The sequence below is a fragment of the Oncorhynchus clarkii genome, chromosome 13, assembly GCF_045791955.1.
Source record: "Oncorhynchus clarkii lewisi isolate Uvic-CL-2024 chromosome 13, UVic_Ocla_1.0, whole genome shotgun sequence".
Lineage (NCBI taxonomy): Eukaryota > Metazoa > Chordata > Actinopteri > Salmoniformes > Salmonidae > Oncorhynchus > Oncorhynchus clarkii.
Genome location: NC_092159.1, coordinates 53,746,904 through 53,763,014, shown reverse-complemented (window position 1 = coordinate 53,763,014; position 16,111 = coordinate 53,746,904). Strand labels below are relative to the sequence as shown.

Genomic DNA, 16,111 nt, shown 5'->3' with positions numbered 1-16,111 from the left:
ACAGACCAGTGACCACTGCCACACATGACTGGCCTTTCACATGGGAAATGTACCAGCCCACAGTCAGATGCACCCCAGACTTGTGGCGTCCTCTAGTGGGCAACAATGGTGATACAGTGATGAAACAAGGTGCATGACAGCAAACGGGGGAAATAAGATATTGTATTTAATTAACACAAGCTGTCTCTGATCTGGTTGTGCGTGTGTGTGTTGGGGGGCTCACCTAAGCCAGGGGAGGCTGATCTACAAATACTATTCCCTGCCAAATAATAGGCTTTGTGTGATTAAGATTCACAGAGATATGCCTCCCCTGGCTAAGGTGAATCCCCCCACCAAATACACACCGCACAACAAGACTGTGATTGATTGATTGGAGAAATCTTGTATCAATTAAATAACTTTTCCTAGTGTTTTCTACCAGCAGCAAACCCAGTGTATCATGCTGGAAATTCTAGTAAAAAGTACCAGAAAAACAACAATCAAAAAGCATGGTCCTACTTATGTGGTCTTTTAATGTTGTTCTCTATATGTATTTATATCAGATCACATATGAAACATGATTTTTATTCTTATTAATGGTATATACGTTTTAAGATCATTTAAAAATGATAAACGACAAATAACACACAAGAGGGAGGAGGACAAAGTAGGTTGTTTGAAATAATGTTTTATTATCAGCAGATAATTCAGCAATAACTGGTGTCTAAATACTTCATTATAGAGAGTAATGGTCGGCCTTATTTAATAGAGGTTAAACATCTTTTTTTTTATATCTGCTCAAAAATTCTATAACGCATTAACTGTTCAAAAATTCTATAACGCATTAACTGTTCAAAAATTCTATAACGCATTAACTGTTCAAAAATTCTATAACGCATTAACTGTTCAAAAATTCTATAACGCATTAACTGTTCAAAAATTCTATAACGCATTAACTGTTCAAAAATTCTATAACGCATTAACAAGAGATGAGAGCAAGTAAGCGCACCACCACATTGTCTGTTTTTGTGGGGAATAAAAACAAGAACACTTCCCTGTCATCAAACACTTCCCTGTCACTTCCCTGTCACCAGCTACAGGAAACCGTATGTAATTAAATCTATGCACGTTCTAAAGAAACGTGTTGTGATTTTATAAGAAAAGGTTGAAATAAATGGTTTCATTTCCAGTTGAACTCCGAGGGATCTATCATATAGTGTCCTGAAGTCATCAGGAAGTGTCCTGAAGTCATCAGGAAGTGTCCTGAAGTCATCAGGAAGTGTCCTGAAGTCATCATTTTGTCTGAAAAAAAAGAAAAGAAAAAATAGGTAAGTATAAGTTGTGAAAAACGTTATATTCAAAATGTAACTGTGGCTTAACCAGCAATAAAATGTGAGTACGTGTGATAATGAGGTTGCAGTGACATACAAAATACAAAAAAACAACAACATATAGCCTCGGGGTAGACCCATTAGATTTATATTGAACATGAAGATAATCTGAATACCCTCTGTGTTGTATGACATTCGATGTCTGAAACTCAACAGGTGCTTCAACAGGTCATCAATGCAGTAAAGACACACTGGGACATAAGAATGCATTCTTATATTTATTGTTTTACGCTAATCGCATAAACATATCTTGCACTTCAAAGCTAAGCAGTGAAAACCTGTGAGGTGGTCATATCCTCCCTCTCACCTTGACCAGAGTGACTGTGAAGCTGTAGAGGAGGGAGATGAGGAAGAGGACCAGGAAGATGCAGGCCATGTTCCAGTTCTCCTCTGCAGTGTCCGCCAGAATGGGTTCAGACCTGTTCTCGTCAAAGAAGACACCCTCCACCTCAAAGAGCTCTACTCAAAATGAAAGAGGAGATTGTCAGTGAGAAAAAGTTGCAGAAACAGGCTAGCCTGGAATCCAAACTGTAATGCTCTACTACAATGATGAAAGAGGCTAGAAAGAGGCTAGCACCAGGAAAATGTTCTTATATCAGAATTGAGTGAACGGACAGACAGACACCTGGTTTGGATATGTTCAGGGCCAGAGTCTGTGTTGTGTGGGTCACCCTGCAGGTGTAAACAGCCCCCGGTGTCAAATCCTGGTGTGCCAGGCTCAGGTGGCTCCTGATGCCGAACTTTCCTCCTGGTGCCCTGTAGGGGGTGCTAGTGTTGTTGTTCCACAGCTCTGTGACGTTGTCCAGCAGCCAGGTGATGTTGATGTCTGAAGGGCTGAAGCCAAGCACCAGGCAGACGAGCTCACTGGGACCCTGGAGCAGGGTGGCTGTTGGTGCGGAGGGGGTCACTGAGCCTGGAGAGAGAGAGATAGCGAGAGTCATGGAAGGAGAGACTGGAGTGGATGAGACTGGGGAGAGAGGGGGCTGTATGACTGATAGTCTGGAAGAGAAACTGGGTGGAAAGAGGGGGGGGGGGGGCTGCATGACTGATAGTCTGGGAGGGGAGAGAGGGGGCTGCATGACATAGTCTGAGAGAGAAACTGAGTAGAGCATCAGGACAGGGGTCATGGTATTTGATCATGGGAAAACTAGGTTGGAGTCATTCAAACTCGTTTTTCAACCACTCCACACATTTCTTGTTAACAAACTATATTTTTGGCAAGTCGGTTCGGACATCTACTCCGTGCATGACACAAGTTATATTTCCAAAAATTGTTTACAGACAGATTATTTCACTTATAATTCACTGTATCACAATCCCAGAACAATAGCAAAGAACCCTGTGAAGATGCTGGAGGAAACAGATACAAAAGTATCTATATCCACATTAAAAAGAGTCCTATATCAACATAACCTGAAAGGCCGCTCAGCAAGGAAGAAGCCACTGCTCCAAAACCGCCATAAAAAAGCCAGACTACGATTTGCAACTGCACATGGGGAGAAAGATCATACTTTTTGGAGAAATGTCCTCTGGTCTGGTGTAACAAAAATAGAACAGTTTGGCCATAATGACCATCGTTACGTTTGGAGGAAAGGGAGTGGGAGAGCTTCCATTACAGCCGGGGGGGGGGGGGGGGGGGGGGGCTGTGCATATTTGTAAACAAAAGCTGGTGCACGGAATCTAACGAAGTCTCTAGATGTTACTTGCCTGAAGTAGAGTATCTTGTGATAAATTGCAGACCACACTGTCTGCATAGAAAGTTTTCAGCTATACTTTTGGTGGCTGTTTAGTTACCACCACAAACGGATGCTGGCACTAAGACCGCACTCAGTCAGCTGTATAAGGAAATAAGCAAACAAGAAACCGCTCACCCAGAGGTGGCGCTCCTAGTGGCCGGAGACTTAAATTCAGGGAAACTTAAATCAGTTCTACCTAATTTCTATCAACATGTCAAATGTGCAACCAGAGGGAAAACAATCCTAGATCATCTGTACTGCACACACAGAGACGCGTACAAAGCTCTCCCTTGCCCTACATTTTGTAAATCTGACCACAATTCTATCCTCCTGATTCCTGCTTACAAGCAAAAATTAAAGCAGGAAGCACCAGTGACTCGGTCTATAAAAAAGTGGTCAGATGAAGCAGATGCTAAACTACAGGACTGTTTTGCTATCACAGACTGGAACATGTTCCGGGATTCTTCCGATGGCATTGAGGAGTTCACCACATCAGTCCCTGGCTTTATCAATAAGTGCATCGAGGATATTGTCCCCACAGTAACTGTACGTACGTACCCCAACCAGAAGTCATGGATTACAGGCAACATTCGCACTGAGCTAAAGGGTAGAGCTGCCGCTGTCAAGGTGCGGGACTCTAACCCGGAAGCTGATAAGAAATTCCTCTATGCCCTCTGATGAACCAACAAACAGGCAAAGCGTCAATACAGGGCTAAGATTGAATCGTACTACACCGGCTCTGATGCTCGTCTTATGTGGCAGGGCATACAAACTATTTAGACTACAAAAGGCGCCAGGTGCCCAGTGACACGAGCCTACCAGACGAGCTAAATCACTTCTATGCTCGCTTCGAGGCAAGCAAAACTGAGGCATGCATTAGAGCATCAGCTGTTCCAGATGACTGTGTGATCACACTCTCCGTAGCCGACATGAGTAAGACCTTTAAACAGGTCAACATTCACAAGGCTGCGGGGCCAGAAGGATTACCAGGATGTCTGCTCCGGGCATGTGCTGACCAACTGGCAGGTGTCTTCACTGACATTTTCAACATGTCCCTGATTGAGTCTGTAATACCAACATGTTTCAAGCAGACCACCATAGTCCCTGTGCCCAGGAACACAAAGGCAACCTGCCTAAATGACTACAGAACTGTAGCACTCATGTCCGTAGCCATGAAGTGCGTTGAAAGGCTGGTCATGGCTCACATCACCACCATTATCCCAGAAACCCTAGACCCACTCCAATTTGCATACTTCCCAAACAGATCTATGGATGATGCAATCTCTATTGCACTCCACACTGCCCTTTCCTACCTGGACAAAAGGAACACCTATGTGAGAATGCTATTCATTGACTAAAGCTCAGGGTTCCACACCATAGTACCCTCAAAGCTCATCACTAAGCTAAGGATCCTGGGACTAAACACCTCCTTATAAGCTGAATCCTGGACTTCCTGACGGGCTGCCCCCAGGTGGTGAGGGTAGGTAGCAACACATCTGCCACACTGATCCTCAACACTGGAGTCCCCCAGTGGTGCGTGCTCAGTCCTTTCCTGTGCTCCCTGTTCACTCACGACTGCATAGCCAGGCACAACTCCAACACCATCATTAAGTTTGCAGACGACACGACAGTGTTAGTCCTGATCATGGACAACGACGAGACAGCCTATAGGGAGGAGTTCAGAGACCTGCCTGGTGGTGCCTTTATAACAACCCATCCGTCAATGTAACCAAGACTAAGGAGATAATTGTGGACTACAGGAAAAGGAGGACAGAGCACACCCCCATTCTCATCGACGGGGCTGTAGTGGAGCAGGTTGAGAGCTTCAAGTTCCTTGGTGTCCACATCACCAACAAACTTGAATGGTCCAAAGACACCAAGACAGTCGTGAAGAGGGCACGATAAAGCCTATTTCACCCCAGGAAACTAAAAAGATTTGGCATGGGTCCTCAGATCCTCAAAAGGTTCTACAGCTGCAACATCAAGAGCATTCTGACTGGTGGCATCACTGCCTGGTACAGCAATTGCTCGGCCACCCACCGCAAGGCACTACAGAGGTTAGTGCCTATGGCCCAGTACATCACTGGGGCTAAGCTGCCTGCCATCCAGGACCTCTACACCAGGCGGTGTCAGAGGAAGGCCCTAAAAATTGTCAAAGACCCCAGTCACCTCAGTCTTAGCCTGTTCTCTCTACTATAGCATGGTAAGCGGTACCGGAGTGCCAAGTCTAGGACAAAAAGGCTTCTCAACAGTTTTTACCCCCAAGCCAATAGACTCCTGAACAGGTAATCAAATGGCTAATCGGACTATTTGCATTGTGTGCCCCCGCCCAACACCTCTTTTACGCTGCTGCTACTCTCTGTTTATCATATATACATAGTCGCTTTAACTATACATTCATGTACATACTACCTCAATTGGCCCAACCATCAGTGCCCCCGCACATTGGCAAACTGGGCTATCTGCATTGTGTCCTGCCACCTGCCACCAGCCACCCACCACCCGTCACACGCCAACCCATCTGTTACGCTACTGCTACTCTAAGTTTATCATATATGCATAGTCACTTTAAACATATCTACTTGTACAAACCTCCTCAATCAGCCCGAAAAACCGGTGTCTGTATGTAGCCTCGCTACTGTTATAGCCTCACTACTGTTATAGCATCGCTACTATTATAGACTCGCTACAGTTATAGCCTCGCTACTGTTATAGCCTCGCTACTGGTATAGCCTCGCTACTGTTATAGACTCGCTACAGTTATAGCCTCGCTACTGTTATAGCCTCGCCACTGTTATAGACTCGCTACTGTTATAGACTCGCTACAGTTATAGCCTCGCTACTGTTATAGCCTCGCTACAGTTATAGCCTAACTACTGTTATAGCCTCGCTACTGTTATAGCCTCGCTACTGTATATAGCCTCGCTACTGTTATAGCCTCGCTACAGTTATAGCCTCGCTACTGTTATAGCCTCGCTACTGTTATAGCCTCGCTACTGTATATAGCCTCGCTACTGTTATAGCCTCGCTACAGTTGTAGCCTCGCTACTGTTATAGCATCGCTACATTTATAGCCTCGCTACTGTTATAGCCTCACTACTGTTATAGCCTCGCTACTGTTATAGACTCGCTACAGTTATAGCCTCGCTACTGTTATAGCCTCGCCACTGTTATAGACTCGCTACTGTTATAGACTCGCTACAGTTATAGCCTCGCTACTGTTATAGCCTCGCTACAGTTATAGCCTAACTACTGTTATAGCCTCGCTACTGTTATAGCCTCGCTACTGTATATAGCCTCGCTACTGTTATAGCCTCGCTACAGTTATAGCCTCGCTACTGTTATAGCCTCGCTACTGTTATAGCCTCGCTACTGTATATAGCCTCGCTACTGTTATAGCCTCGCTACAGTTGTAGCCTCGCTACTGTTATAGCATCGCTACATTTATAGCCTCGCTACTGTTATAGCCTCGCTACTGTTATAGCCTAGCTACTGTTATAGCCTCGCTACATTTATAGCCTCGCTACTGTTATAGCCTCGCTACTGTATATAGCCTCGCTACATTTATAGCCTCGCTACTGTTATAGCCTCGCTACTGTTATAGCCTCGCTACTGTACATAGCCTCGCTACTGTTATAGCCTCGCTACTGTTATAGCCTCGCTACTGTACATAGCCTCGCTACTGTTATAGCCTCGCTACTGTTATAGCCTCGCTACTGTTATAGCCTCGCTACTGTTATAGCCTCGCTACTGTTATAGCCTCGCTACTGTTATAGCCTCGCTACAGTTATAGCCTAACTACTGTTATAGCCTCGCTACTGTTATAGCCTCGCTACTGTTATAGCCTCGCTACTGTATATAGCCTCGCTACTGTTATAGCCTCGCTACAGTTATAGCCTCGCTACTGTTATAGCCTCGCTACTGTTATAGCCTCGCTACTGTACATAGCCTTGCTACTGTACATAGCATCGCTACATTTATAGCCTCGCTACTGTTATAGCCTCGCTACTGTTATAGCCTAGCTACTGTTATAGCCTCGCTACATTTATAGCCTCGCTACTGTTATAGCCTTGCTACTGTACATAGCCTCGCTACATTTATAGCCTCGCTACTGTTATAGCCTCGCTACTGTTATAGCCTGCTACTGTACATAGCCTCGCTACTGTTATAGCCTCGCTACCTCGCTACTGTACATAGCCTCGCTACTGTTATAGCCTCGCTACTGTTATAGACTCGCTACTGTACATAGCCTCGCTACTGCTATTTTTCACTGTATTTTTAATGTTGTTTTTCTTTCTTTACTTACCTATTGTTCACTGAATACCCTTTTTGCACTGTTTGTTAGAGCCTGTAAGTAAGCATTTCACTGTAAGGTCTACTACATCTGTTGTATTTGACGCACGTGACAAAAACTCTGTTTTGATTTGATTTGCTGTGTTGTCATGTGTTGCTGCCTTGCTATGCTGTTGTCTTAGGTCTTTCTTTATGTAGTGTTGTGTTACCTCTCTTGTCGTGATGTGTGTTTTGTCCAATATTTCTATATTATTTATTTATTCATTTTGAATCCCAGCCCCCATCCCCACAGGAGGCCTTTTGCCTTTTTGGTAGGTCGTCATTAAATAAAGGTTCAATAAAATAAAATACAAATATATGATCACAAAGTTCCATGCTAACCTTTAACATTTCTGGTCTTCTCTGTGGAGTTGAAGCAGCGATGTTCAGCTCTGCATGTTATTGTGTTCAGGGTTTTCCATTGGCTTGAGGGAAGAGTCAGGTTACTGCTGATGCTCTGAGTTGTGCTGCTGGCCTGGTTCACTGGGGTCCTACTGGTTGGGTCTTTTCCATCCAGAAGCCAGGACACTTTGGCATCATACGCAGAGTGGACAACACATGTAGCTGTTACCTCAGTCTGTGTCATCACTGTCCTGAATCTGGGGGTCTCCAGGTGGAGGGATGGAGTAGACGAGGGAAAAGCTGAGAGCAAAACAGATGAGTGTGGAGATAAAATCGTAAAATAGTTTTTTATACTCCAAGGTAATTAGGTTATGATTTATGACTTTTGAAGCAAAACTTTAAACAGGTAAGGCGCGTCTGTAAGTTTACAAACTACCTGTGCATAAACTGGTGCTCTTCCTGACAGTTTTCTGAAGGTCTTTGTCATCTACCTCACAGATGAAGTCCTTCCCCTCATTCCACTCCTGCTGTGTTACTGTGATATGACTGGTTAGTGCCACATGTCCGTCTTCCCCCATCCTTATCTCATTGTCTGCTGCAGACTTCTGTTCAGACCCAGAGAGCCACTTGATCTTAGGGTTGAAGCCCCACCCAGAACACATGAGTTTCTGGGTCCCTGAGCCAGACGACTCCTCACTGGGGACTAGAAGGAGTTCCATGGACAGTTCACCTGGAAAGAACACCATTTCCTTTTTCAATTTTAGCCCTGGAGTGTTGAATGAATATCATGCAACAAACAATGGAAACATAATTTCATGTTGGTAGGCCTTTCTACATTTTCAAGCATTTGAGAAGGTATAATTGGGTCAGATGAGAGAAGTTCACTCACCAAAAAGCTTGATTTTGGAGCTAGACACCCAGCTGTTGGAGTAGCCTTGGTTCACTTTACAGGTGAAAGTGTTGTCTGTCTTCCAGTGTGATTTGGGGATAGAGAACCGTTTGGTGAGTGAATGGGGGCCATTGGAGGCAGGCAGATCCACATACTGTTTCTCAGGGAAATCAACCCCATTGGCCTGAAAGGTGACGTAGAGGTCACTGGAGGAGAGTTGTGTGATGGCACACTCCAGCACAGCACTGTCTCCCTTCAGTAACTCTGGGAGAGACCTCCTGATCAGAACTGTGGTAGTGCTGCTCACTGCAGGTCCTGGAGAACACACGCACACAGAGGAGAGGGGTAAACAGGAGAAAGGAACACTGATCTGGCTTCAGTGTCAATAATCTCTACTTTTTATGGGGGAGGACAGAAGAATACTGCATGTTTTGCTGTACTTCTCTGTATATATCTTCATTCAAAGACTCAATCATGGACACTCTTACTGACAGTTGTGGCTGCTTTGTGTGATGTATTGTTGTCTCTACCTTCTTGCCCTTTGTGCTTTTGTCTGTACCCAATAATGTTTGTACCATGTTTTGTGCTGCTACCATGTTGTGTTGCCACCATGTTGTTGTTATGTTGTGTTGCTACCAATGGCGCAGGAAGAAATGGCTGCTGTTTTACAGGCGCCCAACCATTTGTGCTATTATGTGGGGATTTTTCGCGTTATTTGTAACTTATTTTGTACATAATGTTTCTGCAACCTTTTCTTACGGCAAAAAAGAGCTTCTGGATATCAGGACAGCGATCACTCACCTCGGATTAGACAAATAATTTTTCTTCAACAAGCAGGACGCACAGGACATTCTCAGAACACCCGACAAGGCCAACATCCCAGTTATTTGCAAGAGGAAGAGACGCAGGTATAGAGGACACAGAGCGGGGTGCCTCGTAAGGATCCGCAGAAAGCGAGTGGGAAAGCTGCCATTACCATCCATATTACTTGCCAACGTGCAAGCCGGGGGGGGGGGGGGGGGGGGGCTGGGCATATTTGTAAACAAAAGCTGGTGCACGGAATCTAACGAAGTCTCTAGATGTTACTTGCCTGAAGTAGAGTATCTTGTGATAAATTGCAGACCACACTATCTGCATAGAAAGTTTTCAGCTATACTTTTGGTGGCTGTTTAGTTACCACCACAAACGGATGCTGGCACTAAGACCGCACTCAGTCAGCTGTATAAGGAAATAAGCAAACAAGAAACCGCTCACCCAGAGGTGGCGCTCCTAGTGGCCGGAGACTTAAATTCAGGGAAACTTAAATCAGTTCTACCTAATTTCTATCAACATGTCAAATGTGCAACCAGAGGGAAAACAATCCTAGATCATCTGTACTCCACACACAGAGACGCGTACAAAGCTCTCCCTTGCCCTACATTTTGTAAATCTGACCACAATTCTATCCTCCTGATTCCTGCTTACAAGCAAAAATTAAAGCAGGAAGCACCAGTGACTCGGTCTATAAAAAAGTGGTCAGATGAAGCAGATGCTTAACTACAGGACTGTTTTGCTATCACAGACTGGAACATGTTCCGGGATTCTTCCGATGGCATTGAGGAGTTCACCACATCAGTCCCTGGCTTTATCAATAAGTGCATCGAGGATATTGTCCCCACAGTAACTGTACGTACGTACCCCAACCAGAAGTCATGGATTACAGGCAACATTCGCACTGAGCTAAAGGGTAGAGCTGCCGCTGTCAAGGTGCGGGACTCTAACCCGGAAGCTGATAAGAAATTCCTCTATGCCCTCTGATGAACCAACAAACAGGCAAAGCGTCAATACAGGGCTAAGATTGAATCGTACTACACCGGCTCTGATGCTCGTCTTATGTGGCAGGGCATACAAACTATTTAGACTACAAAAGGCGCCAGGTGCCCAGTGACACGAGCCTACCAGACGAGCTAAATCACTTCTATGCTCGCTTCGAGGCAAGCAAAACTGAGGCATGCATTAGAGCATCAGCTGTTCCGGGCGACTGTGTGATCACACTCTCCGTAGCCGACATGAGTAAGACCTTTAAACAGGTCAACATTCACAAGGCTGCGGGGCCAGAAGGATTACCAGGATGTCTGCTCCGGGCATGTGCTGACCAACTGGCTGGTGTCTTCACTGACATTTTCAACATGTCCCTGATTGAGTCTGTAATACCAACATGTTTCAAGCAGACCACCATAGTCCCTGTGCCCAGGAACACAAAGGCAACCTGCCTAAATGACTACAGAACTGTAGCACTCATGTCCGTAGCCATGAAGTGCGTTGAAAGGCTGGTCATGGCTCACATCACCACCATTATCCCAGAAACCCTAGACCCACTCCAATTTGCATACTTCCCAAACAGATCTATGGATGATGCAATCTCTATTGCACTCCACACTGCCCTTTCCTACCTGGACAAAAGGAACACCTATGTGAGAATGCTATTCATTGACTACAGCTCAGGGTTCCACACCATAGTACCCTCAAAGCTCATCACTAAGCTAAGGATCCTGGGACTAAACACCTCCTTATAAGCTGAATCCTGGACTTCCTGACGGGCTGCCCCCAGGTGGTGAGGGTAGGTAGCAACACATCTGCCACACTGATCCTCAACACTGGAGTCCCCCAGTGGTGCGTGCTCAGTCCTTTCCTGTGCTCCCTGTTCACTCACGACTGCATAGCCAGGCACAACTCCAACACCATCATTAAGTTTGCAGACGACACGACAGTGTTAGTCCTGATCATGGACAACGATGAGACAGCCTATAGGGAGGAGGTCAGAGACCTGCCTGGTGGTGCCTTTATAACAACCCATCCGTCAATGTAACCAAGACTAAGGAGATAATTGTGGACTACAGGAAAAGGAGGACAGAGCACACCCCCATTCTCATCGACGGGGCTGTAGTGGAGCAGGTTGAGAGCTTCAAGTTCCTTGGTGTCCACATCACCAACAAACTTGAATGGTCCAAAGACACCAAGACAGTCGTGAAGAGGGCACGATAAAGCCTATTTCACCCCAGGAAACTAAAAAGATTTGGCATGGGTCCTCAGATCCTCAAAAGGTTCTACAGCTGCAACATCAAGAGCATTCTGACTGGTGGCATCACTGCCTGGTACAGCAATTGCTCGGCCACCCACCGCAAGGCACTACAGAGGTTAGTGCCTATGGCCCAGTACATCACTGGGGCTAAGCTGCCTGCCATCCAGGACCTCTACACCAGGCGGTGTCAGAGGAAGGCCCTAAAAATTGTCAAAGACCCCAGTCACCTCAGTCTTAGCCTGTTCTCTCTACTATAGCATGGTAAGCGGTACCGGAGTGCCAAGTCTAGGACAAAAAGGCTTCTCAACAGTTTTTACCCCCAAGCCAATAGACTCCTGAACAGGTAATCAAATGGCTAATCGGACTATTTGCATTGTGTGCCCCCGCCCAACACCTCTTTTACGCTGCTGCTACTCTCTGTTTATCATATATACACAGTCGCTTTAACTATACATTCATGTACATACTACCTCAATTGGCCCAACCATCAGTGCCCCCGCACATTGGCAAACTGGGCTATCTGCATTGTGTCCTGCCACCTGCCACCAGCCACCCACCACCCGTCACACGCCAACCCATCTGTTACGCTACTGCTACTCTAAGTTTATCATATATGCATAGTCACTTTAAACATATCTACTTGTACAAACCTCCTCAATCAGCCCGACTAACCGGTGTCTGTATGTAGCCTCGCTACTGTTATAGCCTCACTACTGTTATAGCCTCGCTACTGTTATAGACTCGCTACAGTTATAGCCTCGCTACTGTTATAGCCTCGCTACTGGTATAGCCTCGCTACTGTTATAGCCTCGCTACTGTTATAGCCTCGCTACTGTTATAGCCTCGCTACTGTTATAGCCTCGTTACTGTTATAGCCTAACTACTGTTATAGCCTCACTACTGTTATAGCCTCGCTACTGTTATAGCCTCGCTACTGTTATAGCCTCGCTACTGTTATAGCCTCACTACTGTTATAGCCTCGCTACTGTTATAGACTCGCTACAGTTATAGCCTCGCTACTGTTATAGCCTCGCCACTGTTATAGACTCGCTACTGTTATAGACTCGCTACAGTTATAGCCTCGCTACTGTTATAGGCTCGCTACAGTTATAGCCTAACTACTGTTATAGCCTCGCTACTGTTATAGCCTCGCTACTGTTATAGCCTCGCTACTGTATATAGCCTCGCTACTGTTATAGCCTCGCTACAGTTATAGCCTCGCTACTGTTATAGCCTCGCTACTGTTATAGCCTCGCTACTGTACATAGCCTTGCTACTGTACATAGCATCGCTACATTTATAGCCTCGCTACTGTTATAGCCTCGCTACTGTTATAGCCTAGCTACTGTTATAGCCTCGCTACATTTATAGCCTCGCTACTGTTATAGCCTTGCTACTGTACATAGCCTCGCTACATTTATAGCCTCGCTACTGTTATAGCCTCGCTACTGTTATAGCCTCGCTACTGTACATAGCCTCGCTACTGTTATAGCCTCGCTACTGTTATAGACTCGCTACTGTACATAGCCTCGCTACTGCTATTTTTCACTGTATTTTTAATGTTGTTTTTCTTTCTTTACTTACCTATTGTTCACTGAATACCCTTTTTGCACTGTTTGTTAGAGCCTGTAAGTAAGCATTTCACTGTAAGGTCTACTACATCTGTTGTATTTGACGCACGTGACAAAAACTCTGTTTTGATTTGATTTGCTGTGTTGTCATGTGTTGCTGCCTTGCTATGCTGTTGTCTTAGGTCTTTCTTTATGTAGTGTTGTGTTACCTCTCTTGTCGTGATGTGTGTTTTGTCCAATATTTCTATATTATTTATTTATTCATTTTGAATCCCAGCCCCCATCCCCACAGGAGGCCTTTTGCCTTTTTGGTAGGTCGTCATTAAATAAAGGTTCAATAAAATAAAATACAAATATATGATCACAAAGTTCCATGCTAACCTTTAACATTTCTGGTCTTCTCTGTGGAGTTGAAGCAGCGATGTTCAGCTCTGCATGTTATTGTGTTCAGGGTTTTCCATTGGCTTGAGGGAAGAGTCAGGTTACTGCTGATGCTCTGAGTTGTGCTGCTGGCCTGGTTCACTGGGGTCCTACTGGTTGGGTCTTTTCCATCCAGAAGCCAGGACACTTTGGCATCATACGCAGAGTGGACAACACATGTAGCTGTTACCTCAGTCTGTGTCATCACTGTCCTGAATCTGGGGGTCTCCAGGTGGAGGGATGGAGTAGACGAGGGAAAAGCTGAGAGCAAAACAGATGAGTGTGGAGATAAAATCGTAAAATAGTTTTTTATACTCCAAGGTAATTAGGTTATGATTTATGACTTTTGAAGCAAAACTTTAAACAGGTAAGGCGCGTCTGTAAGTTTACAAACTACCTGTGCATAAACTGGTGCTCTTCCTGACAGTTTTCTGAAGGTCTTTGTCATCTACCTCACAGATGAAGTCCTTCCCCTCATTCCACTCCTGCTGTGTTACTGTGATATGACTGGTTAGTGCCACATGTCCGTCTTCCCCCATCCTTATCTCATTGTCTGCTGCAGACTTCTGTTCAGACCCAGAGAGCCACTTGATCTTAGGGTTGAAGCCCCACCCAGAACACATGAGTTTCTGGGTCCCTGAGCCAGACGATTCCTCACTGGGGACTAGAAGGAGTTCCATGGACAGTTCACCTGGAAAGAACACCATTTCCTTTTTCAATTTTAGCCCTGGAGTGTTGAATGAATATCATGCAACAAACAATGGAAACATAATTTCATGTTGGTAGGCCTTTCTACATTTTCAAGCATTTGAGAAGGTATAATTGGGTCAGATGAGAGAAGTTCACTCACCAAAAAGCTTGATTTTGGAGCTAGACACCCAGCTGTTGGAGTAGCCTTGGTTCACTTTACAGGTGAAAGTGTTGTCTGTCTTCCAGTGTGATTTGGGGATAGAGAACCGTTTGGTGAGTGAATGGGGGCCATTGGAGGCAGGCAGATCCACATACTGTTTCTCAGGGAAATCAACCCCATTGGCCTGAAAGGTGACGTAGAGGTCACTGGAGGAGAGTTGTGTGATGGCACACTCCAGCACAGCACTGTCTCCCTTCAGTAACTCTGGGAGAGACCTCCTGATCAGAACTGTGGTAGTGCTGCTCACTGCAGGTCCTGGAGAACACACGCACACAGAGGAGAGGGGTAAACAGGAGAAAGGAACACTGATCTGGCTTCAGTGTCAATAATCTCTACTTTTTATGGGGGAGGACAGAAGAATACTGCATGTTTTGCTGTACTTCTCTGTATATATCTTCATTCAAAGACTCAATCATGGACACTCTTACTGACAGTTGTGGCTGCTTTGTGTGATGTATTGTTGTCTCTACCTTCTTGCCCTTTGTGCTTTTGTCTGTACCCAATAATGTTTGTACCATGTTTTGTGCTGCTACCATGTTGTGTTGCCACCATGTTGTTGTTATGTTGTGTTGCTACCAATGGCGCAGGAAGAAATGGCTGCTGTTTTACAGGCGCCCAACCATTTGTGCTATTATGTGGGGATTTTTCGCGTTATTTGTAACTTATTTTGTACATAATGTTTCTGCAACCTTTTCTTACGGCAAAAAAGAGCTTCTGGATATCAGGACAGCGATCACTCACCTCGGATTAGACAAATAATTTTTCTTCAACAAGCAGGACGCACAGGACATTCTCAGAACACCCGACAAGGCCAACATCCCAGTTATTTGCAAGAGGAAGAGACGCAGGTATAGAGGACACAGAGCGGGGTGCCTCGTAAGGATCCGCAGAAAGCGAGTGGGAAAGCTGCCATTACCATCCATATTACTTGCCAACGTGCAAGCCGGGGGGGGGGGGCTGTGCATATTTGTAAACAAAAGCTGGTGCACGGAATCTAACGAAGTCTCTAGATGTTACTTGCCTGAAGTAGAGTATCTTGTGATAAATTGCAGACCACACTATCTGCATAGAAAGTTTTCAGCTATACTTTTGGTGGCTGTTTAGTTACCACCACAAACGGATGCTGGCACTAAGACCGCACTCAGTCAGCTGTATAAGGAAATAAGCAAACAAGAAACCGCTCACCCAGAGGTGGCGCTCCTAGTGGCCGGAGACTTAAATTCAGGGAAACTTAAATCAGTTCTACCTAATTTCTATCAACATGTCAAATGTGCAACCAGAGGGAAAACAATCCTAGATCATCTGTACTCCACACACAGAGACGCGTACAAAGCTCTCCCTTGCCCTACATTTTGTAAATCTGACCACAATTCTATCCTCCTGATTCCTGCTTACAAGCAAAAATTAAAGCAGGAAGCACCAGTGACTCGGTCTATAAAAAAAGTGGTCAGATGAAGCAGATGCTTAACTACAGGACTGT

The 16,111-nt window shown here is 45.3% G+C and overlaps 1 protein-coding gene across 1 annotated transcript in view; it reads right to left on the bottom strand.

The window, feature by feature from the left end:
• Positions 1–651: 651 nt before the first annotated feature.
• LOC139365082 (uncharacterized) overlaps positions 652–16,111 on the bottom strand; it is a 181,973-nt gene continuing 166,513 nt past the window's right edge. Inside the window, exons 7-15 of the mRNA XM_071102453.1 lie at positions 14,572–14,886; positions 14,119–14,412; positions 13,683–13,982; positions 8,670–8,984; positions 8,217–8,510; positions 7,781–8,080; positions 1,996–2,283; positions 1,627–1,829; positions 652–1,281 (exon numbers count right to left, since the gene is read on the bottom strand). Coding sequence (XP_070958554.1) covers positions 1,660–1,829; positions 1,996–2,283; positions 7,781–8,080; positions 8,217–8,510; positions 8,670–8,984; positions 13,683–13,982; positions 14,119–14,412; positions 14,572–14,886 — 2,276 coding nt within the window. The 3' untranslated portion in view covers positions 652–1,281; positions 1,627–1,659. The remainder of the gene's footprint in view (positions 1,282–1,626; positions 1,830–1,995; positions 2,284–7,780; positions 8,081–8,216; positions 8,511–8,669; positions 8,985–13,682; positions 13,983–14,118; positions 14,413–14,571; positions 14,887–16,111) is intronic.